Source organism: Lepisma saccharinum, chromosome 3 (genome assembly GCF_977018435.1).
Source record: "Lepisma saccharinum chromosome 3, izLepSacc3.1, whole genome shotgun sequence".
Taxonomy (NCBI): domain Eukaryota; kingdom Metazoa; phylum Arthropoda; class Insecta; order Zygentoma; family Lepismatidae; genus Lepisma; species Lepisma saccharinum.
In genome coordinates, this window is record NC_139231.1 from 96,483,416 (window position 1) to 96,509,215 (window position 25,800).

The 25,800-nt window shown below is 37.2% G+C and overlaps 1 protein-coding gene across 1 annotated transcript in view; it reads left to right on the plus strand.

Annotated features, from left to right (window-relative positions):
- LOC145985616 (adhesion molecule nephrin-like) overlaps positions 1–25,800 on the plus strand; it is a 375,184-nt gene that overhangs the window by 306,191 nt on the left and 43,193 nt on the right. The window contains exons 9-10 of the mRNA XM_083119686.1: positions 8,071–8,230; positions 18,112–18,408. Of these exons, the coding sequence (XP_082975812.1) occupies positions 8,071–8,230; positions 18,112–18,408 (457 nt within the window). The remainder of the gene's footprint in view (positions 1–8,070; positions 8,231–18,111; positions 18,409–25,800) is intronic.

Sequence of the window (25,800 nt, forward strand, 5' to 3'; positions counted from 1 at the left end):
ATTCAACATTGTTTTTAGCAATAAATATGCTCTCTTCTATATCCATCATGTCCATAATTGATAAGGAGACACAAATTTACAACTATTGTAATTGATTGAAGCAATGCGGTGAAACTTGATATTGCATTGATTACATATTTGTTCTGATCAAAGGCATGAGCTATGGCACATCCAGATTGAATGGCTGCATATATTAAGTATAAGCCAAGAAAAACAATCATCTGTAAGAAAATGTACTGCATTAAACACAGACACCATATGTTCCATAATCCTCTGCTGTAATGCCGAGACTCATGGCCACATGGTTGATGTGATACTTATTCATCATGTACAAATTTACACCTAGATTCTTCAAATTTTTACAGAAATCTGGAATATTGCAAATATTTTCTGGTGAGCACAAGCTGTGATACACAGTGACATATTTTAAATTTGGAAATTTCTCTATGAGGATTTTCCTATCCTCATCTGTGGGGATACTATCAAAATGGATCCATGTGTCTGTTTCTGTGTTTGGGATCATGTCATAATATGGGGAGAGAAGAAAAGTGTGACCCACATTTGTTACACATTGCAGGAATTTCTCACCGTACAAATTTAATCTGTATGCATTTTGATATTGTTTCACAATGGACCTCCCATTTTATTTCCAACATAATGGGGATGACAGAATATATACCTATGAGGATTTTAGACATTTGTTGTTTGGACTGAATGAAATGGTCCTGTACTTCATATGGCACAAATTTAAACACTGTGGCCTGGACTGTGTGGGAAGAATCATGGAGTGGGGATTTTTTAATGTGAGATGCAGATGCGGCATGCAAATTTGTGACTCAGAGTTGTTCTAATTTCAGATGCAAACATATTTTGATAGAAGATGCCTATCCCGATTTATTAGATCCAAGTCTGTACTTGATGATATCATGCCCAGATTCCACCAAATTACAGAGTTTGATTTGTTTTGTGTGAGAAATGAAACAGAGATTCAATGGGTCCTAGACTGTGGGAAGCAATTTAAATATTTGAGTCTGGGGGACATCACCCTATTTGAGGAATATCAATATATAAAGGGGGAAGAATCAATGGATTTTTTATTTTCTTCGATGTGGATTATACAAGAAGGTGGTACTCAAATTATATGATTTCCGGATTCAAATTCAGTTTGCACCGATACGACATAACAGATAGAAACTATTTCAATGCATTAGAATTTCACCAGGAGGATGACAATCTTATGTACAGGGGTAGTGATTTCAACCCTGAAACCTTTTACAATTTTGATAAGAATCTTATATCTATGAACGAACTATCTATGTGTTTTATGTGCAGAAAATTTCAAAAATGCAATGCCTCTTGCCTAGTGATTGTTCTGCAAAACGGCATATTTTATTCCCAGTGCAGTTGCGGGAAGCAGTTGTGTTAGACAGATCTCAAATCTATGCGTGAAGATTTAATAATTGGGAACAATATCTGAGAACAATATTGAATCTATAAGATGCCAATTTAATTGTGACCCAATCAGTTGTTAATATGTATGAGTGCAGGTATGAATGTATTGATTCTGTTTTGGAGATATGCTATGTAAATTAATTTGGCATTTTGTTTTTATAGGGTGCCAAAATGCAAACATATTTTGACAGAAGAAACATTGCACGGTACATTAAATCTGACATTCTTGTTGATTCTATAAGGCATGAATTTTCAACTCTATCAGAGTATGATTTTTTTGCAGTTAGGAATGAGATAGAGTTTAGGTGGTTGCTTGACAGGGATCATAGTTTTGGGTATGTAAGCATAGGGCTGGGTGATTGCATACATTACCATGAATCACAGGTATTTCACTATAGAATAGATGCATTCATGCTTCACTGCTATTACAGATCCTATGTAATATGGTTCAGCAAGGCACAGGTTCTGCCCACAAAACTTATGTTGTGTTCAAGCAGAATCTCTACACACTGATGTGATAGGGGTGTAACACCATGGTCAAGACCTAGAATCTCATTTTTGCTGTGAATAGTGTTTTTGGAATTTTGAATGGAATCAACTATAAATAGTTGCTCTTCCTTATTAAATACAATAAAAGATCTTTTATACTCGGACAATGGGCCCGTGTAGACATATGGTCCATAAAATGAATTATAATCAGGTGGGGGCGCTATATCTAAAAAAAAATTATCAATACATTATTTTGCATGTAATAGGTATTTCTATGTTAATATAATTCTACACACTAAGCATGTACATGAATAACTTATTAAAACATGCAGCATAAGAAGAATTGTTGAATTTCATATTCATGAAATATTTGCCCCCATCATATATATTCCCCTCCCCATCTGTTATAATATCTGCACTATTAAATCTAAACCAACCCCTATTATTTATATGAAATTGGGGTATGTAGAAAAATACAAAAAATTTATTGTGCAATTCAGCAGATGCCTTGCTGAACCATATTACATAGGATCTGTAATAACAGTGAAGCATGAATGCATCTATTCTATAGTGATATACCTGTGATTCATGGTAATGTAAGCATAGGGCTAGGTGATTGTTGAAATGTTTATATAGGAACAATGGGCATTGTGATTTGAAAAATGGCAATCAATGCCCATTGTTCTTATATAAACGTTTCAACGTATGTTGAACATACGTTGAAACGTTTATATAAGAACAATGGGCATTGATTGCCATTTTTCAAATCACAATGCCCATTGTTCCTATATAAACATTTCAACAATCACCTAGCCCTATGCTTACATTACCATGAATCACAGGTATATCACTATAGAATAGATGCATTCATGCTTCACTGTTATTACAGATCCTATGTAATATGGTTCAGCAAGGCATCTGCTGAATTGCACAATAAATTTTTTGTATTTTTCTACATACCCCAATTTCATATAAATAATAGGGGTTGGTTTAGATTTAATAGTGCAGATATTATAACAGATGGGGAGGGGAATATATATGATGGGGGCAAATATTTCATGAATATGAAATTCAACAATTCTTCTTATGCTGCATGTTTTAATAAGTTATTCATGTACATGCTTAGTGTGTAGAATTATATTAACATAGAAATACCTATTACATGCAAAATAATGTATTGATAATTTTTTTTTAGATATAGCGCCCCCACCTGATTATAATTCATTTTATGGACCATATGTCTACACGGGCCCATTGTCCGAGTATAAAAGATCTTTTATTGTATTTAATAAGGAAGAGCAACTATTTATAGTTGATTCCATTCAAAATTCCAAAAACACTATTCACAGCAAAAATGAGATTCTAGGTCTTGACCATGGTGTTACACCCCTATCACATCAGTGTGTAGAGATTCTGCTTGAACACAACATAAGTTTTGTGGGCAGAACCTGTGCCTTGCTGAACCATATTACATAGGATCTGTAATAGCAGTGAAGCATGAATGCATCTATTCTATAGTGAAATACCTGTGATTCATGGTAATGTATGCAATCACCCAGCCCTATGCTTACATACCCAAAACTATGATCCCTGTCAAGCAACCACCTAAACTCTATCTCATTCCTAACTGCAAAAAAATCATACTCTGATAGAGTTGAAAATTCATGCCTTATAGAATCAACAAGAATGTCAGATTTAATGTACCGTGCAATGTTTCTTCTGTCAAAATATGTTTGCATTTTGGCACCCTATAAAAACAAAATGCCAAATTAATTTACATAGCATATCTCCAAAACAGAATCAATACATTCATACCTGCACTCATACATATTAACAACTGATTGGGTCACAATTAAATTGGCATCTTATAGATTCAATATTGTTCTCAGATATTGTTCCCAATTATTAAATCTTCACGCATAGATTTGAGATCTGTCTAACACAACTGCTTCCCGCAACTGCACTGGGAATAAAATATGCCGTTTTGCAGAACAATCACTAGGCAAGAGGCATTGCATTTTTGAAATTTTCTGCACATAAAACACATAGATAGTTCGTTCATAGATATAAGATTCTTATCAAAATTGTAAAAGGTTTCAGGGTTGAAATCACTACCCCTGTACATAAGATTGTCATCCTCCTGGTGAAATTCTAATGCATTGAAATAGTTTCTATCTGTTATGTCGTATCGGTGCAAACTGAATTTGAATCCGGAAATCATATAATTTGAGTACCACCTTCTTGTATAATCCACATCGAAGAAAATAAAAAATCCATTGATTCTTCCCCCTTTATATATTGATATTCCTCAAATAGGGTGATGTCCCCCAGACTCAAATATTTAAATTGCTTCCCACAGTCTAGGACCCATTGAATCTCTGTTTCATTTCTCACACAAAACAAATCAAACTCTGTAATTTGGTGGAATCTGGGCATGATATCATCAAGTACAGACTTGGATCTAATAAATCGGGATAGGCATCTTCTATCAAAATATGTTTGCATCTGAAATTAGAACAACTCTGAGTCACAAATTTGCATGCCGCATCTGCATCTCACATTAAAAAATCCCCACTCCATGATTCTTCCCACACAGTCCAGGCCACAGTGTTTAAATTTGTGCCATATGAAATACAGGACCATTTCATTCAGTCCAAACAACAAATGTCTAAAATCCTCATAGGTATATATTCTGTCATCCCCATTATGTTGGAAATAAAATGGGAGGTCCATTGTGAAACAATATCAAAATGCATACAGATTAAATTTGTACGGTGAGAAATTCCTGCAATGTGTAACAAATGTGGGTCACACTTTTCTTCTCTCCCCATATTATGACATGATCCCAAACACAGAAACAGACACATGGATCCATTTTGATAGTATCCCCACAGATGAGGATAGGAAAATCCTCATAGAGAAATTTCCAAATTTAAAATATGTCACTGTGTATCACAGCTTGTGCTCACCAGAAAATATTTGCAATATTCCAGATTTCTGTAAAAATTTGAAGAATCTAGGTGTAAATTTGTACATGATGAATAAGTATCACATCAACCATGTGGCCATGAGTCTCGGCATTACAGCAGAGGATTATGGAACATATGGTGTCTGTGTTTAATGCAGTACATTTTCTTACAGATGATTGTTTTTCTTGGCTTATACTTAATATATGCAGCCATTCAATCTGGATGTGCCATAGCTCATGCCTTTGATCAGAACAAATATGTAATCAATGCAATATCAAGTTTCACCGCATTGCTTCAATCAATTACAATAGTTGTAAATTTGTGTCTCCTTATCAATTATGGACATGATGGATATAGAAGAGAGCATATTTATTGCTAAAAACAATGTTGAATCCCTGCTCGCATTGGATGTTTTAACCTATGATATAATGGAGCTCGGTCCTATTAGGTTTAAGATGTTTGCACAGATTGTAAATAAAATAAAATATGCAAAACTTGTAAGGGCAACAATTATAAGCACAAGATTGGATCAATTTAGAGAATTGAAAGATTTCACACAGAACATTGATATATTTTCATTCAGCCAAAATTCAAAAATTATATCCATTCCCAGGTATCACCAGTATAGGTCAAATTATGGAATAACATATTACAACCCAACAAATATTATAAACACATCACCTCTTGCTCAAATATATCATGCAGAAGCTGAGATATACCCGCTTGTAGAATGGCTTCACTTTTATGAAATTCCAGACAGTTTGGATTCTGTTTCAAATTTAAGAAACCTGAAACATATAAGCTTTGGGAGTTTTGTTTGCAACCCGGACAATATTATTTTTCCTACATTTATAGACAATATATTGCACAGTCCCGAATTGTTGAAGCTCCAAGTGCAGTATAATTTTTTTGTCTGATATGGAATCGTGGAATCCATGCCATTGCTTGGAATTATGATTTTATGCGGTGCGTGCCTTGTAATAGTACTTGTGATTAGAATAGGTGTGACAGAATCCAAGAACTTAACATGTTCCACAGCAATGCTGTACTACAGAATCAATGCTGATCTTAGAAACAACATATTCCCACTCAGGGAACTTGAATCTGGTGGAGGTTCCATCTACAAAAAAAATATTTTGTGTAAAAACTCTAATTATTTAAGTTCATCTTGTATTGAAGGAGCCAGAATTGATATTGTTTTTAAGCAGGTACATAATCAACTCATTAAAATATAAACCAGAATTTACATCCAATTTTCCTGCCTCATCAAGTATGGAAATTGTTGTGTCCCATGTTATGTCATCAACAGGCCACCTGCTGTTTGCATAAATTCTATGATCATGGAAAAATTTGTAAAACCTAAATTTTTCTAAACTTGAAGTACTTTTTGTAAAAAAAGCAACATATTTTCCCCAATAACAATGCAACAGGTATGCATCAATTCTATGCCAGTATGTATTGGATTCAAAATCATCATATTCAGAACCCAATTCTATGCTCACATACCCAAACCCAACATCACTGTCAAGTACCCATCTTGCCTCTGTTTCATTTTGCACTTTAAAAAAATCATACTCTGATAGATTTTCAAATTTTTCCCTAAAACAATCCAACAGGTAGTCTGATTTTATATATCTTGCAATATTTCTTCTTTCAAAATATGTTTGCATGTTCAGGTATCTATATTTCCTGGAAGATATTATTCTGATTGTTTTTTAACATTTGGTAAATATTTACTGCTGTTGAAATAGCCCAGCCTAACATGTAATATTGTTTGCAGGTTGATTCAAGATGCAAAAATATTTCCAGATACATCAAATCCAAATCTCTTGTTCCTGAATTTAAATTGAGATTCTCAAAATTGTAAAATATATTGTGTGCTCCATGATGTTCACATAATTTGTGGAGAGCCTGTTTCTGGTGCACAGGGTCAAGTTCCTGGTCTAGAAAATTGCAAAACTTAGCCTTGCAATCCAAACTATACAGGGCAATCACACAAATATTTCCATTCAATTTTGTTTGGAAATATTGATGACTGTGCAGAAGAAGTATCTATATGTTTATATGTGAAGTGTTGGATGCTATATTCTCTATGGCATTTCGGGCAAATTTTTGTGACTATTTTTGTTGTTGTTTATTATATACAATTTCCTGGGGTCCAAATTAAAACTCTATGCTGGATAAAAATATCAGTTGGGTTCAGCAGTGTGATTTGTATGTGTGTGTATGTGTATGTGTGTATGTGTGTTAATATTTTTGGCTTTGGTATTTATATAAAATTTCTTGGGGTTCAAATCAAAACTCTATGCTGGATAATAATTTGTTGCACAGCATAATGCAATATAAATAAACCAGAAATAGGCCACAACTTGGCCACAAGTGGACCGGAAGTAGGCAAACCGGAAGTGGACCGGAAGTAGACCGGAAGTGGACCGGAAGTGGACCGGAAGTAAATATGCGTGGGTGTATGTGGGTGGGTGTGGGTGTATGTGTGGGTGGGTGTGTATGTATGTGTATATATGTGTGTAGGTGGGTGTGTCTTGGCCTAGTTTTAAGTGTGGCCAAAAAATATCAATTTTTGACAAGTTTATGGACAACAATCTCACAGAAGTACCTTTTATAAGTATAGGCAAATCAATCTGAGGGGGCTCTTCCTTTCACAAAAAATTCCCGAGGGCATTTTTACAAAAATCTTGGATTAGGCAGGGTTCCACACTAGAGCAAAAAGCTCATATGCTCATGTTGAGCTTGTTTTAAGTATAGCCAAACCTGCTTGAGGGGAGCTCTTCCTTTCGTGGGTTTATAATAGCATCAATACCACTACTACCTGAAATACCTACTCCCTATGTCTTTGTTGCCTGCCCTTCCCCTCTGCTGTGAATATGTCAACGACGAGTTCATATTCCCCTCCGAAAAGGATTGGAGCACTCTGGCTGGCAGAGAGCGAACTACATTCCAGCGCTCCGCCAGTGGGCGGAAGAACTAACGTGATAGCTTGCAAGGTCTTCGGGCAGACGACGGATCATCCAGTGGCGGGAACTGTACCAGGATATAAACCTTCTGAAGTATAGTATTGTTTAGATATAATGTTTGCCGATTGATTTATACTTAAATTTGTTAATCTTTGAATTCTTATGGCAGGTATTTCTTTCCTTTTCAGGGAATTCAACTTGTTCATAACGACAGCGCGGGGGTCCTGATGGGCGAAAAGAGTTTGGTAGTGAAGTCCATCACGAGGGAGTCAGACGGCGAATACAGCTGTGGCGCTCTTAATTCACAAGGAGAGGACACCAGTGATTCTCTGTTTATACGAGTCCAATGTAAGTTGGTTCCTGTAAGTGCGGTTTCATTATTAAGTGAAATAACGACATCATTCGAAACGGAAATGAGTTTCTCTCAGTTCAATAGTGTTTCTTAAAAAATCTATTGTAGGAAATAGATCTTCATTGTTTTCATAATGATGATGAAAATTTAATTTTACTGTAGTTTCATTTTTATTCTTTATAATAGTGAAAAAGGTCTGTAAAGTGAACTTAAAATAATTTCATATGCGTTCCTAGTTTGAAGTTGGTGCGGATCGCTCTGAAAACCCCAGGTCTTCTTATGGAAGAGTGGACGCATTAAACTGGCTTAACGTAGTTAATTTTACTTCGCTTTTCTGCCATTTTTAGCTAGTCGCGAAGATGAGGATGAGTGATATGATGAAACTGATGAAGGGACACTCACAAAGAACACTTCAGTCCGGAATTCGAACCCTGGACCGCTGTGTCGTAGCGCGCTTTGCGAACCATTTCGCCACAGAGGTCAGCTAGACTAATTAAAGAAGACAGAAAAATGTGGCTGTATAATCTGTAGTTTCAAGTAAACATCTAAATGCATCAGATACTTATTAAATTGAGAGCAAAATATATCAAATATTTTATAAACTTACTTCCAAACAAAGCCAAGTAGTTTTACATTTCTGAAATATAATTAGTCCTTCCTAAGTAATGACTTACTTGACTTAATTCCTTCCATTCCTATTGGAACATAGGGCATCCACGAAGTGTCTCCATCTCACTCTGTTGCATGCGATCTTCTTCATTTCTTTCCAACTTTTCCCCTGTTGTTTTCCTTCTTCTTCAACAGTACGTCTCCATGAGCTTTTGGGTCTTCCCCTTTTTCTAGCACCTTGAGGGTTCCAGTAAAGTGCTTGCTTTTCAATTGTGTTGTCTGCTTTCCTTAGTGTGTGTCCTATCCAGTTCCATTTTCTTCTTTTAATTTGGTTTTTAATCTGGTCTTCTGATGCTCGTATCCAAAGTTCTTGATTTGTAATTACGTCTGGCCAATGTACATTTAATATTCTCCTGAGACATCTGTTAATGAAAACTTGTAATCTATTTGTGATTTCAGTTGTGACTTTCCAGGATTCTGCTCCATACAGCAATACTGATTTAACATTGCTTCTAAAAATCTTTAACTTTGTTTCTGTAGTTATAATCCTACTTTTCCATATTGGGTAGAGTTGTACAAATGCCCCATTTGCTTTCTTGATGCGTTGTTTTACATCATGTTCTGCTCCTCCATTTGTTGCAACTACACTTCCTAAGTAGGTAAAATTGTCTACATCTTCTAATATTTCATTTTCTAATTGAATATAATCTTGAATTCTTGCATTTATTCGCATTGTTTTAGTCTTTGATTTATTTAATGTCAGTCCGAATTTTTTAGCTTCTACAACCAGATCTTCCAATTTCTTCCTAAGTAATACAATGATATTTTCATTTTAGAATGTAGAAAATGTATTTATTGAATAATGTATTAAATGTTAATTATTTTCGATTTGCTGTTTAAGAGAGCTTTTTCTTTCAGATCTTTTGACATATTAAAAACAACGTTAGTAAATATCTATAAACTTAACAGAAACATACACGGCAAGTAAAGCAGGCGTTTGAAGTAATGATGTAAAGAAAGGCACAAATGCAAGAAAATACATTACATTTTTATTCAAGTACAAAAATGCATCGCAATATGCCTCTTGATGAATTCAAATATAGCGGGTCAGAAGATTCGGTTAACCAAAAAACCAACAGCTAGAACGCCAATGATATCACTGTAAAACTACAGTGATTCCATGTCATTTGTTTGCATGCACTACTGCTCTTCAGTGGCAGTACCATGAACTTGTATCATTCAGCCCTCCCAACAATAATGAAAGATTTGCAACAGTCTACGATACATTTGAATTTATTTATTGTCATGTAGAGTACTTGAAATTTAGAATTTGTATTAATTGTTTTTAAGTTTCACTTATTTACAGTGACATGACTATAGAACAAACCTACAGTGAAAGAACTGTAGATTTTACATTGTCTTCAACATAAGATTACCGAAATTACGGCTGTCTTGTGCTCAGCATTCGTAATGCTAGGTGAACACACCTAGATAGGTAAACATACATACTCACAGAGAGAAAGAGAGGGGGGAGAGAAGGAGGGAGAGATGGGGAGTTGAAGACCTTGAACCTTGAGGTCTGATCTCCGAAAAGCTACGAAACATAGTTTGCATTTGAAAGTCGTGGAACCAGTATAGTCACGTTTCATATTTGATCAGGAAGCAGAGTGAGTTCGTTCGATTTCCTTAATGGGTTGTGTTCTGTTTACAGAATTCGAATTAGCGTTGCTCGTCGGATGATTCTTGCATTTTTACACCATGGATGTTCTTCGAGCGAGTCCCTCGCTATGAGAGCCATGTCGTACTGAAAGGTTACCTAGATAACCTTTCTAGATTACCCATCACATTTTTCCAGACTGCAACACCACGTATATCTGACGTAAAGTTCACGGTCGATGGAGGGAATTAATGTTTATTAACGTCAAAAAAGACAACTTAGATCCCGTACATATCGCCATGCCCCACGATACTTAAAGACTGCTTTATACTCCTAAACTACAAGATCCGACCGCCATTTGAGGTTCAAAGCCTGCGTAGTGGCTCATCCTTTGGGCTACGATTGTTCAAATCCCATCGTCGCTGTTCCCTTATTTTCTGTACCAGAGAAAGCAACTTCTTCTCAAGCAGCTACCAAACTGTCTTCGCGGTGCAGCAACCGATATTTCTTGAAGCTACCACCGGGAGTCAAACACCAGACTGATCTCACCAAGGAAAAACCACAATCCATTTGGCTACGTGTGAGCTTACTTTATGCCCAATGTGAATCGGAACTACCTTTTCGTAAAATGCGACGCGAGCCTCTTGACTGTTCTTGTATTGGGAATCAGCTACAGTCTAGAAGGTCACTTTAATGGAAGATAATAAACAGAAACGAGTATTTGACAATTTTCACCCCTTAAAATAGGTCTGGTCAACGCGCTTTGATTGTGAAAAACGATCTCGTATGCACATGTAGACTGGAGAGAAAGCAGTGGTACTGTAGCGTTTTCGGGAAGGAGTAAGCAAGCAAAGCAGGAAGCTTCGTCGGTTGCTTTGGTTCAGTGAGCAACTTTCTCAACTGCACGAAAGCGACTAACGGGGCCTCCTGCCTCACTCACTGCTTTTTTTTTTTACTCCTCCTGCAAAGCTACAGTACATCGGCTCGCTCTGCATTCCACACGTGCATGCGAGAGAACACTCTTCCATTAATACAACAGGTTCACCATGTCTGCTTAAGGATGTCACAACAAATCAGAATCCCAGAATGAGGTAGATGTGATTGCAACTTTCAAAGGCATAATAAAAGATTCGCATCTGACGTAAATTACTGACAATGCTTACTACAACATTTCCATCCCTTAACTTGCATTTAGTATCAGCCTGGTAAAATGCAAGCCCAAAAAATCATTCTTATACTCATATTTTCATTTTTCCCGCTTTTTAATTTTCATTACGTACCTTGCACGCAAGAACCTTGTAAATTATTTTGCCCCTCTCATTATTTGAATTAATTTACGCTCAATTTTTTTCCCGAGTATGAGGATCCGTTGTCGAAAACTTACTTCAAACTTGAGAAAACAAGAAGCCTCTTGTTTATGTATTCAGTCTGCATTGAAGAACAAAACCTTGGGTGTAGCATATGGAAAGAATTAATAGCCAAGCCTCCCGCGAAACGTTATAAAATTGGCTGACTTTTATTCGTAAGAAATCAACTCTTAGGATTCAGCAGGTGTTTCCTAGCACCGAGTAAAGAAGTAATGAGGAAGCATAGCAATTCCATAAATCAGATTCCGGGGCCTCGTTGCAAGAAGCGCGGGAAAAAAATACCGGGAGAAAAGGGCGGGAAAAAGAGGAAATAAAGCGGCATCGGAGAGAGAGAAAACAATAATAGCAATGAACGGCGGAAAATACTGATAAAATACTGCAGTTTAAAGCGCAATTTCTGAGACAACTCTTCCTGATTGTTTTGTGCGGGTACGAGGGGTGTAGCTGGTTAACAGGGTGCTTCTTTGTATCTACAGTTAAATGCAGCAAATGTGCTCTTTTGATAGGGTTTGTCAGTTTTGCCAACTCTTGATAATCACACTCTCGTTTTCTTCAGCTTCATGACAACCAGGGCATGGATATTTAGATGCTAGAAATGCATTACTACACGTATTCAGTTTAATATTTCTTCATCACTATGGGTCCTAGATATCTAAAATGCTCCACTATTTTAAAACGTTCTGTACTTTCTGAAATTTTGTCAGTAGAAATCAAGAAGTAAAAGCATAAACATGTATGCTTCCAGAACAATTAATTTTTTAAAAGAATAGGAGACCAGGGCAAAACGATCCCCTCAGACAAAACGATCGTGCTTAATGTGTTACCTCTTAGTGATGCGATCATGTGGTAAAGTAATGAAACATCTCTTCAGTTGAGGTATCTGCGAGACTTGGCTTCGCTCTGCATCTTTCCTTAAATTTTCACGGCATAAAACATATAATTTTTGAATATTATTGACAATACTTATTCTAACACTCCGTTTCAAGATACCACTTCTTCTCTCATCTTCAGATGAAACGTGATGTTAAAATAAGTACTGTTTAAATCAGTAGACAATGGATAATGTCCAATTAACATTGCATGCTAAGAAAACATTATTTTAAGACCTCTTGGAGTAAGGTAAGTGATAGTTTGGCAATTTGGCTGATAATTGCATTTGAGTGTACTTTTATGTTCTACTAATTTTCTTCTTAGAATATAAATTTGTTTAGACGTATGTAGCTATACAAAAATATATATTGTTACAACATAGCTGAAAATAACAACTGAAATGATTTAATATAGAACAGGGGGTCATATTTACACATTCATACGGGGCAAAATGGCTGTCAGTGATATCTTAAGTATATATCTAGTCTGTGTTATATTTCAGACTTAAAATATCCAAAACAATTCACAATGCCAGCTAAAAAGTGTAAGAAAAACATGCAGATAATTGTCTGCAATATATTGTGACGCGTATGTGCAATTTAGCTTATTATACTTCAGTAGTCTTACCTATAAATCCTGATGAATCTTCTTCGGATGAAATTAACACAAGCCACATAAGCAAATAATTTGATTTACTCTCTGTTGACAAATTCCTTGAATCTAATTTTCAATCTCGATTGAACTAATAACAGGATAAAATATATTAGATCCTAACAACACAAATCTACGGAAATCACCTTCCGGAAACTGGATTTTTTTAAAAAAAATCCCATTACGATTGATGCAATTCTGCCATTCTGTCTCATTAACGCCGAAAAAAGATCCTCTGAAAATCTTCTTGAAATGTAATTTGCCGATTCGACGAGCTCGAGCTCAAATCCGGAGTCAGTCATTCATCAGGCTTACAATGTGGCACCGTCTCCTACGGTGAACCTTTTTTTTTTTTTTAAAGATGGAGAAATTTCACGCTGTGGAAACGTTCGCGAGATTACTGTTTGCAATTTAATTCCTACGAAATGAAGTAGAAATGTGGGAATAGCTAAGAATTGACAGATGACAGGACCATTTCAGCAATTTCACGCGGGGAAATTTGTGATGAAATGCTGGATCACGTTTTATTTAGTGTTGAAGACTGTGCCACAACCCCCATATTGTCATTAAAATATGTTTCATTATATATATTCTCTATTTCATATGGCACAAAATAGGTATAAGGGTAAAACTAGCCCCGTCCACATTGCAACATGGCATGAAGCAAATGGCGGAGGGGATAGGGTTCCACACATTCACAATCTCGGCCACTTGTGGAGGTGATGTGATCAACACAACGATCTCGGCTGCTTTAACTTCGTGCAGAGTTGTGCCGGGATATGCCGAGTCCTGCCGAATTGTGCCGAGAAATGCCGAGTCGTGAGCTGTGCCGAGTTGCACCGACCGTTCATAATGGGTTTCCTGATTAATGAGCAGCAAGGTATGCCCCGTATACACAGAAAGAGTTCATGGAGGTTGTGCGACGAATCAAAAATTCCGGCTTTCTTCACACGTTTGCTACCATTTGGCAGAAACACATCCACACAGAACATCAAGACCACTTGCAGGTGTAAGTTAAGTGTCATAAACATACATTTACAAAGCTAACTGCAACAGTACAAAGGAAAATATTTCCCAATTAACAATCTTATGTTCTTATACTTTACTGTGTTGATGGCGAAGTTAGTTGAAGAAGAATGTCCTTGCCGCAGTTGCCTTTTTGCGTGCACATCCCTGCATCATTCCCTTTAATATTTAATCGCATAACGAAGTAAATTCTCCGATCTCTAGTTCGAATCCCGCAGTCTGTATACTCTTAAGATCCTCCCTGTCACCGATGCTAGGAACGTGATCATCCGAACCAAATGGCTGCTTCTTTGCTGAGCATGGATTCCACGCATTGCAACATAGGATTCACATGTTTGAAATTCCTCATGCACAGCTCTACATTCACAAAGCACATAGTTTAGAAGGATCAGTTGTAGTTGGCAGAGGGAGTGGGGGAAGCAAGTAGAAGGGCGTATCATTCTTTGCCTCATATTTCAACTCAACACACACTAAATTAATTTGCAGTAACCGTGTAGCATTTCGTGTATGGTACTTCCTTGTATGAGTGAATTTTGTTTTCATTTAATTTGCGTTACTTTTATGCCTCGCCCGCCTTTAGATTGATCGCGACAATGGGATGAAATATCATTGGATGAAATTGATGAACACACACAAAGGAACGCTTATGTTCAGACCAGAACTCGAACTCAACGAGCTCAGCCTCCGAGATTATCTTCTACGAGTAGAGAAACAGCCTTGTATGAACTGTACAATATATGTTATCGTTATGCGATTGCATTGGTTATGTTAATCCCTATTCAATATCTTTACTTCAATTCTATATACAACTTAAACTTTACGACATATTTTCACTCAACTTTGTGGACGAGTGGTCAACAGAATGTGCTATCAGGGCTTGGTTCTAAATTCCAATCCTGGTTACGTCATGATTTGATGCCATTGTGTTTGTCCTATCATATGTTTTATCATTTCATAGTTTATCCTCATCACTGATATATATATATATATATATATATATATATATATATATATATATATATACCGATAACCTATTTTATGACACAGGTTGATCTTGTACTGTATTTTTGTATTTTATATTGTTTTTATTCCTCTTGTTGCCGGTGTGGTGTCCAAGCGCGTTAAATGATCGACTTGCGTTCTCGCCACCGAAGTTCCAAGGTTCGAATATCGATCTGGGCAAGGATGTTCATTGTGTGTGTCCTTACATCGATTTCATGTAATAATTAATCATTCTCATTGTCGTGATTTGCCAAAAGTGGCAGAAAAGTGACGCTAAATAACAAAACGCAAATACAATAATATCGCTATGTTAATATCTGCAACGAGGATATACGATTATTGATAGGTTTTTAAAAAGAACAAACTTCACCATCAGAGCCAGTAACCCTGGGTCATTGAAGATTCGCAATAGTGATAAAAATAAGAAAATCATCTTGCTGACAATTTCAAATGCTTTCTTCATACTCTTTGGCTGGATGTAGACGACACAACCACATTCGCAACGAATGCAAATTCGTTCATTATGCGCCCCCTGCGATCCGCAACATGGCACGTGCACGATTTACAACAATCATTTAGATAAAAACTTGAATGTGCTCATTCCAACGTTCCAGTGTCAAGATAGACATCTTACAGAGGAGCGGAGCGATGTGTCTGTGTCTTGTCTACTCGAGGACAACATCCGCTAGCACATATATGGAGCGTACGAATTATTCAGTCGTGGCTTACATCTAATGGGAACGTGCGTCAGGGGTCAAAGTTGCAAGGAGTGTACTGCTATCAGGGTGTAATGCTTAATCTAAACAACTGAGGATTGGTTACTTTGGTTTGTACGCAATCTATCACTGTTCTTCTTGGATGTCCTGATGCAAAGATTTTGACGAATGTGTATGCACAATGTTGTTTACGAAGAAGGAGACAAACGCTTCATTTTGTATTCAGATGGTAACTGAGTGTTAAAAATAGGATCGTTTTATGTGCTATTGGTCTGATAACTCGAGAAGCGCAATGCATAATTATCATTAAATCAAAATTGTTTAACTGATTACAGTGAATACACATACTATGTTAGTAATGAGCTCGCGCAGGTATCCTTTATTACCATTCATAACTCAATATAATAGTCCTAAACATGCAGACTCTCTGCGTATGGGTGGCAGATGTGAAAAATGAGCAATAGATGGGATATATGTAATTCCTAAAATGCCAAGTAAAGCATATGTCCGTAAAGGACGAACAAGTCGACATCGAACAAAAAGGCATTCAGCTACATGGTAATACTAAAACAAATTCTATATATTAGATTTAAGACTTGTGTAGTATAATCTGTTTGTCTAGAGATAAGCAAACATTAAGCGCTACGACTAGCATTGAACAAGAGTTCCATTTACGATTGGGCAAGCAATAGGATTAGGATTCAGCAAGCAGCTGGTCTGGCATTTGGTAAGGAGGGAGTAGGTTTGGTCAGGCAGTCCGACTAGAATTGCACTTGCAATTCGATTAGAACTGAACCAAAAGACAGGATATGACTGGACTGGCATGAAGGCTACAGTATGACAAGAGTTGGTCTAGGTCTAACCAAATATTGAGGATAGAAACGAGTTGTGTGAGTTGTCAGGCTAGAATTGGACAAACGCTCTCTGGCTGTGGTTGGAATATCATGGATTGGAAAACAGTCAAAACCGGTTTGGACAAATATTCAAACATGGATTGCACTTTAACCACTGAACTTCGTTTTGTGTGTGCCAACATTTCACAAACTCGTTCTGTCTCAGTCTTCAATATAAGTAGTATATTGTCTTTACGTAGCTAAATTAGTTTTTTTGGGGAGAATCTGTTCAATTCAGTTTCAATTCAATGGTCTTTATTCTTGGGTGAGGTTCAGCAAATGCTGATCTACCACCTAACCCCACAAAGAAAGAATTAGCAGAGTACATTATTATACATGAAGATTATAACACATTACATAAATAAAATAACATAAAAGAACTTAGAAAAACCTACTAATACTGCACAAAGAAAATGACAAAAAGGAAACAGATGATGAATTAATAATCAGAATTATATACAGTACGTGTGTGAAAATAAATGAAAAAATAATTAAATACATATATTATTACTTAGTTTCAGTCCAGTTTTTTTCAATAATTCACAGAAAATATCAGCTTTTAATCGTATGTGGTTTTACTTTGCTTCAGCCCGACCCTGTGGCCAAGTGGTTAGCAAATCGCGCTGCGACGCCAAGGGTCCCGGGTTCGAATCCCGGTCGGGCTTGGTTGTTTGTGAATGTCCATTCATCAATTTCATCATTTCATCACTCATCCCAATCTTCGCAAATTAGCCAAGAGGCACAAAACGCGAAGTAAAGTAAACTAAATCAATCAATCAATCAATTTTACTTTGCTTCTGATCATCAATCAGTGAATCATATACTGCCCTACGAAAGTGTATCATTCAGTAGTTTTATTTCGTTTGGGAGTGCATGATGCAATATTACCAAGTACAGTGGTTAAAAGTACAAACAATTCATCATGAATCAACATCACCAGACCAGTTTCAGAGAAGAATTGAATTGCTAATTATAATTTGGTTCAAATTAATGGTAACAGTGTCCATTTAATTGTTGTGTAACACAATAAACAAGAATGAATCTGCAAGTTCGCTCACTGAAAATAACATTGTATCGATTTTTCAGTCTCTCCAAGATGCAGAGAGGGGGTCACATCAACCCAGGTCGGAGCTCTTCGCCACGAAACGCTGAAAGTTCGATGTGAGGTCGAGGCCGACCCTCCTGTGGTGAAATTCCGGTGGACCTACAACAAGACGAGGGACGTCCTTCCAATACCAGGCTTCCGAGTCACCAGCCACGGTCTGGTTAGCCAGCTTGATTACACGCCCGCCAGCGAGATGGACTACGGTACCCTGGCGTGCTGGGCGGAGAACGAGGTCGGCCAGCAGAAGAAGCCCTGTCAGTTTCATCTGATGCCGGCACGTAAGTTCTCCTTAATGACTCTTTGGTAACATCTTTCTCAAGAATAGCTGTTTCGCCGGCGGCTTTGCTGGTTCGTAGAAACCACATTTCAACCATTTAGGATCCTCATTACTATGTCAACCAAAACCACAAAAAAATGGATGAACAGCATTTTATACCAACGTTCAATTTAGAGGTGGCAGAAAATTCCTCCGTTTCTATGTCTCCTTCCCCAAGTTCAGCGAACAAGAAGAAATAATATTCTAGTTTATTACTCATCAAAGATTTGAAATACTAAAGGTCCTGTATTCGGAAATAATTGAAATTCATGCGCAAATAATGTTTATATCTCAAGTCTTCTCAGGAAAGTACTAAAAAACATACTTCAAATATCACAGAAGAGTACACCTACCCATATTTTTCAAGAGAGCATATGACTGCTGCAGAGAAGTTTATTTTTAATGTTACCATATTGAAACAAATATAACTGACGTTTAGGTTATTACGTATTGCTATTTTTATTATTGAGTGAATTATTCGGCTTATAAGTTTCAGTATATTTGAAAGAGAGTTGTTTGTGTATCACTAGCTTGCCCTCAGATGGGAATCAGGACTGGATCTAGAGTTTAAAGTGGTTCCGAAGCTCTGTGCAATGTTCCACCAACCAGGAAACGAACCTGGGTGGGGGTGGGGGGGGGTTGCTTACAGGGCGACTGCTACAAGAGGAGTGTCTCAAGTGTAAAGGTCTTAAAATATAAATTTGAAGTACAAAATGTAAAAAACACAAATATAGTTTCGAAAAAAAAAATCCACAATTTCTTGAAAATTGCAAATAATTTATATTTGTACTATTCTTAATTGGCGTTGCTTCTCTGCCTCTTTAGGCTAATTTGGACAATTAGGATAGATGATCATTAGTTGAAATTCATGTACAACAAACCCTTGTCAAATACATATTACAATTGACACTTTCTGAAAATCACTGTTCCAGTAGAAAAAATAAAAATAAACATTTATACTTATAATGTAAACAAATAATATACTAAAGATACAAATTTAAATATAAAACCACAATTAGAATACCATTATTACAGAGATAAAACAAGAACTAAGACCAATACTTCATTCCCGCTTCTTTAAGTTTATTTTGTGTGTTGCAGGGTGGAGCTCCCCTGGAACACTTTGAAAGATATACTCATATCCAGGCAGGGACAGAACGAGAAATCTTCGGTGGTAACATGCTTAGTCGACCACTCAACGCTCTGGGCCACCGAGGTGGTTGCATTTTGTAGAAGAAAAAGCTAATTGTATTAACAGATCACATGTGTGCTCCTTGCCTAACTTATATAAATTTTGAGTCATAGTTGAAGTTCTAATCTGAAAATTAACACAGATTTGAACAAAGGGGGAATACTTTAAGAAAAGACATACAGCAGCGTTTCTTTCGTAACACACAAGTTTAGGAATGATGTTAAGGTAGTAATAAATGCAAATAACTTTCTCCTTCCGACAAAAATAAAATAAAGCGACAATAATCACGACTATAAAGAAAGATACTAAAGACATCAACAAACATTTTGGGAAAAACCCCAGCCAATACAGTACAAGCAAGAACTCTTATTAACGAGTTGTGTGATGTGGACCTTTAGCTGATCATGCCCTTACAGATAACGAGGAGGTATCTCTACTCCCATAATTACAGGTTCTTAGGAGGAGACAATATTTCACAAACCAAAGACAGGTTTTTCGTTATTTCCTCGTCCCCCCTTCCATCCTTCTTGCAAGGAGAAAAGACGAGATGGATAAATATATAATCAACGACGTGAAAACAAAACCATCCCCATTTTATTTCTAAGAACTTTTCCTTTGGAACACAATTGCGTGGAGGGTGAGGGAGATACGATCTATTACAAGGAAGGAATCCTTCAAAAAAAGAACTAGTCCTTTCATAACTATTATATTTTTCCTGTTATTATTTCTCGCTGGTGGGGAGAATCGCGTGAATTGCCGTAGGTTTTTTTTTGTAAAGATAGTATCACCAAAATGTGGTGAGCGGATCTGCCCCCCCCCCCCCAACCGCTTCGAACACCTTTACCTACGGCGAGGCGAGCACGCTATCTCGCATCCAGCGAGGCGATTTGTTTCCGTTGATGATATTGATGATGTATGGGAGTACGCGGGCTGTCGGTTCGCCACATTGAGACATAAAAGCATATCGTTAACGCTGATGGAGGAATCGCGTTGTTAAAATGTCTTTTCGGGCCTCGGCGATTGCTATTATGTGCGTGGGGCCTTTTGGATAATAACCCTCTGCATAACTGAAGTATGGTCTTAATTCGTTTAAAGCAGTCTGCATAACGGTCAGGGCTGATAACCATGTTTATCTCGAGGCGCAAAAGTGTTTCGTGAGTTGTTATATGCTAATCTGTGAAACCTTTTATAAGCAGAGAATGCAAGAGTATATATTTGGGAATCTTAATAACAAAACGTGGTCATTAATTCTCATTAATACGTATTAATGAAGGTTATGAAGTGTCTAGAATCCTTATGAAAATATTTGGACCTAAAAGGGACGAGGAGACAGGTGAGTGGAGAAGGTTACACAATCTAGAACTGCACAATTTGTATTTCTGTCCAGATATTATTAGAATAATTAAATCAAGAAGACTTAGGTGGACAGGCCATGTGGCACGAGGCATGTGGGAAGGCCAAGACTAAGATGGAGGGATAATGTTGAAATGAACCTAAAGGAAATCGGTAAGGATGGAAAAGATCGGATTGATCTTGCTCAGGATAGGGACAGATGGAAGGCTTGTGTTGCTGCAGCCATACACCTTCGAGTTTAAGAAGGCTAGAGAGTTAGTTAGTTAGATAGTTGTCTATAAAAGTTTCCTTTTACAATTTTACAATCGTGACTTTTTACTAATAAGATTCTTATCCAGAGAAACGAAATAAAACTTTAACTTTTGTTATATACAGGGTGACTGGTAATTAGATGTATTCCCTGAAAGGGGTTAAAGTAGAGACAATTTGCAATAAATTTGACCATATGATACCCCGTCCGAAAATTAGTAGTTTTCGAGATAATCGAGTTTCAATTGTTTTTTTTTAAAAAATGACAATTTTCCTCATAAAAAGATGAATTGAGAAAAAACTGCTCATTGTATGGAACTTATATCAGCGTTTTCTGATAGCTTACAAATAAGTGGTTTGTTGAAAAAACCTTTTTCCCAAATAACAATCACATGTAAGTAACGGGTGGGTCTAAACTTACAAGTGATGACAAAAAAATGTACTCTTTGTTTACTTGGCAACGTATTAATAACAAAAATGGTATGACACGAAGCGTACAAATTACGTAAATTACTTCCTTGTGACATCTGCTATCCAACAAGGTACAAATGTTGCTAACATACACATTTGTGTACAAGAAATAATACTTCATTCATCTTCACGTGAATGGAATCAATGAACAATACAATTAAAGAACATTACACATCTTGCTCAAAGTGGGCATCTCCGTTACGAATGCAGGCACGCAACTTTTTACGGACATTTGTTCTCTTAACTCGTGATGTGATGGTGTCAAACAAAGAAAGAGAACAAATGTCCGTAAAAAGCTGCGTGCCTGCATTCGTAACGGAGATGCCCACTTTGAGCAAGATGTGTAATGTTCTTTAATTGTATTGTTCATTGATTCCATTCACGTGAAGATGAATGAAGTATTATTTCTTGTACACAAATGTGTATGTTAGCAACATTTGTACCTTGTTGGATAGCAGATGTCACAAGGAAGTAATTTACGTAATTTGTACGCTTCGTGTCATACCATTTTTGTTATTAATACGTTGCCAAGTAAACAAAGAGTACATTTTTTTGTCATCACTTGTAAGTTTAGACCCACCCGTTACTTACATGTGATTGTTATTTGGGAAAAAGGTTTTTTCAACAAACCACTTATTTGTAAGCTATCAGAAAACGCTGATATAAGTTCCATACAATGAGCAGTTTTTTCTCAATTCATCTTTTTATGTGGAAAATTGTCATTTTAAAAAAAAAACAATTGAAACTCGATTATCTCGAAAACTACTAATTTTCGGACGGGGTATCATATGGTCAAATTTATTGCAAATTGTCTCTACTTTAACCCCTTTCAGGGAATACATCTAATTACCAGTCACCCTGTATATGGCTCCGAACCACAGAGAGTCCAACACAAAATCTTCCAATAACAAAATATACGGTTTATATACATTAGTCAACACCAGCATGTTCAGTTTAATTTCTGTTGCGATAGCACTCCGAGAGTCGTTCTTTGAAAGCATTTGGCGTAGCAACCATATCGCTAAGCAGAATTGCCGTCACCATGGAAACGAATGTGGAAATACGAAGCAAACGATTCGTCTTTCTAAAACATCCGTTCACAAACCTCTAGGCAGCACTTTTCCACGTTTCTGGAAAGAACATATTTATACACGTTATCCTGTCTGTCCGTGTTATTTTATTATTTTGTCACGATATTTTATTTTGCCTGCAAAGTGGTATTTACATTGTCATAAAGAAAATGTCGGCAGTCACTGATGACGCAAGCCTCGATTAGAGAGAATCACAATTTTGTTAAGATGGTTTCGAGTCGAGATGAGACTATACTTTACATAATACGGTCTGGTTCGTGAAGGAGGAATCTGGATCGTTATGGGTCTCGATTTGACTAGAGTTGCTTCGTTCTCGAAGGTAAAGTCTCAACGAAGTGTCCAGCCTCGAAGCAGTCAATACGAAACACCAAACATAACTTAAACCAGAGAGTAATGCTTTCCTTTTATATTTCTCCAAAGGGGTCCTCCATTGGGTAAAAATTGTTTAGAAATAGGTCACGAAATAGAATATCTCATTTCTTTTCTGTTAAAGTATAAATAATGTAACTAACCATATGGCATAACTTGGCCTATAAGAACTGAAAGAGCTTCACGAAGATAGCCTCTTGCCTAGACATATATAAATCCGGGTCTGATCTTAGACCTTCACTGTCCCGCACTTTTGAGACTATCGGAAACGCTATACAGTGTTACACGAGTAGAGGAAGATCAAAGTTAAACATCCACACTCCTCCCTTCCTTGCATCAATAATTCCTTCTTTCTACCGCAGTGACTTGGCTGCAGTGTTGCCAGTATCATTGTGGTGATTCTGCCCGCATTGTATCATTAGTGATTCTGTACATGTGTGGAGCTTACTTTGAGGGGTGTTATCCGTGCGTGGAGTTACATTTCATGTGCATAATTTTCCCAGACAGTTGGTAGAAAAACAGTAGTTAGGCAACACTGAGTGGCAATAAGGCGAGAGAGAGAGAGAGGAACAGGTAACAATGGTTACAAGTTGCCGATTCTTAGGGGGTGGGAAGTGAGAAAGCGTGGCCTTTATCCTAAAAAGTATCAAACTTTAGTGTCCTTCGTATTTGATGTTTACTAGGAGCAGTGAAACTTGTTGTTGAATACATATAGGTGAGGCAATTCCATTACCTCTATTGTTAGCAAAAGTTCAATATCCAGGTGTCACTGGTGATTAAATAAATCGTTCAGTTTTGAAACACTAAATCCGATTTCGGGCTTATGATGATTACATGAACCCCGGATCCTTTCAGGTTTTGGTCATATTTTACATCGTTGTGACACAGGCTTTGAGCGGAAAAAACAACTTGCATGTTGTTCTTCATATACTAGACTGCTAAACGAATATTATGACTTTGAAACTGGCGTGGAACAGAGTCTGAGACTTGAACTGTGAAAATATTGCAACACTATATAGCAATTCTTTAGACAGTGAAGACTTATTTTTCTCCGAGCCAGTAGTTCAGTCATATTTCACGTCCTGTTATTGCGTAGCCTAAAAGAGATTGTGGTCAAATAATTATCACATATCTTACAAAAAAAAAAAAAAAAAAAAACCTGGCGAAAAAGATGTAAGAAATAATATAAAGGGGCAGACATATTTTCTTGAGCACCTTTGCCAGCCAGAACAGCGGCCATAGCTCAGATTAAATCTCAGGATTTATGGATGCCATGCGGTAGCAATCTTGTCCTCGTTCCAGGATGTGTGATGGCCCTCTTTCGAAGAACGTGGTGGATTGTCTTGAAAAATTCGCCAAGTGACCACTTCGCATTCCTCGAGCATTCCACCAATACCTCTTTCTTTGGTACTCCAGTTTTTCACGTAATATTTTCCGACCCGATACAAATCTGGCATGCGGACACAATGCACAAGTTGCGTGGTAAGGTGCAAGACGTTTCCAACAGCAGGTATCCGAAGGGATTTCGAAGGTTGGAAATATGGATCTGGACAGGCATAACGAATGTATTTCGTGGCTGTGAATTCCCCATGAGCAATGCTAGTCCATGTTGCACACTCTCAGACTAGTTTGAGAACGTGTAAGCAAGGTTTACTCAATGTTGATGCTTTTGAAATCAAACAGTGCGTTCAAAATTTATGCAAACATGCTCATAACTGACCATAAGTAAACAGGGTTGATAAGGAGCATTGAAGCGGTTCCATTCCAAAAATGAAAATTATCTTGCAACAGGAACATCTCCATAACCACATATCACGTGTGTTGAAGTACACTTAACCTGCCAAGATAACAAAGTCTATGACGTAAACATAAATCCGGGATTCAAACCTAGACACTAGCATGTTCAACTTTGAACCTTCGGGACAGCGATTCTCATGTCCAATTGCAAATGCAGACCCTCCTCGATCCATATCGACAGATTTATTCATCACATGGACGTTTCAATGTCTTCATTATTATGCGGGTGTGTGTGTGTGTGTGTGTATGTTTGTGTGTGTGGAGAGAGAGATCCCTCGTGTTAAACATATCCATCCACCTGCATCTTTCGGTGCTTTCTCTCAGGAATCCCGCCCTACCTCCCTTCGCGCTAGCATGTGGGCGGCATTGCTGATTAGATATTAGCAGTCGTAATCGGATTTCCCTCTCGTAGGTCTGTAGAAGGTCACTCCGAAATCGTGATCAATGGTTTTCTGATCTTGCTACGACACACCTAAAGTCAACATTTCACGTTATTGTGCAATGCTAGGGTTTTAATCTTGATGGCAGATTCGTGTATGATTTATGGAGGTGCGGTGGATACAAAGATACATGGCTATGAAATGAAGGAAGTTGTGTTGATACGGCTTTTCAGTAAGCTTGTCGAGGAGGAGTCAATGGAACTAATCCACGTGACTTGGAAGTAGTAGTTCCTTCACTCTGGACTATTATTAATTCAGCTAGTCTCTCGGATGAAATTGACAATAGTTACATAATTGAGGACTAAAAGTGGTAAACGTTGTAAGTGCCAAAAGCGAAAGTGTTGGGAAATCGCATCGTTCCGCACATCAGCCCGTAAGAACGTGCACACTAG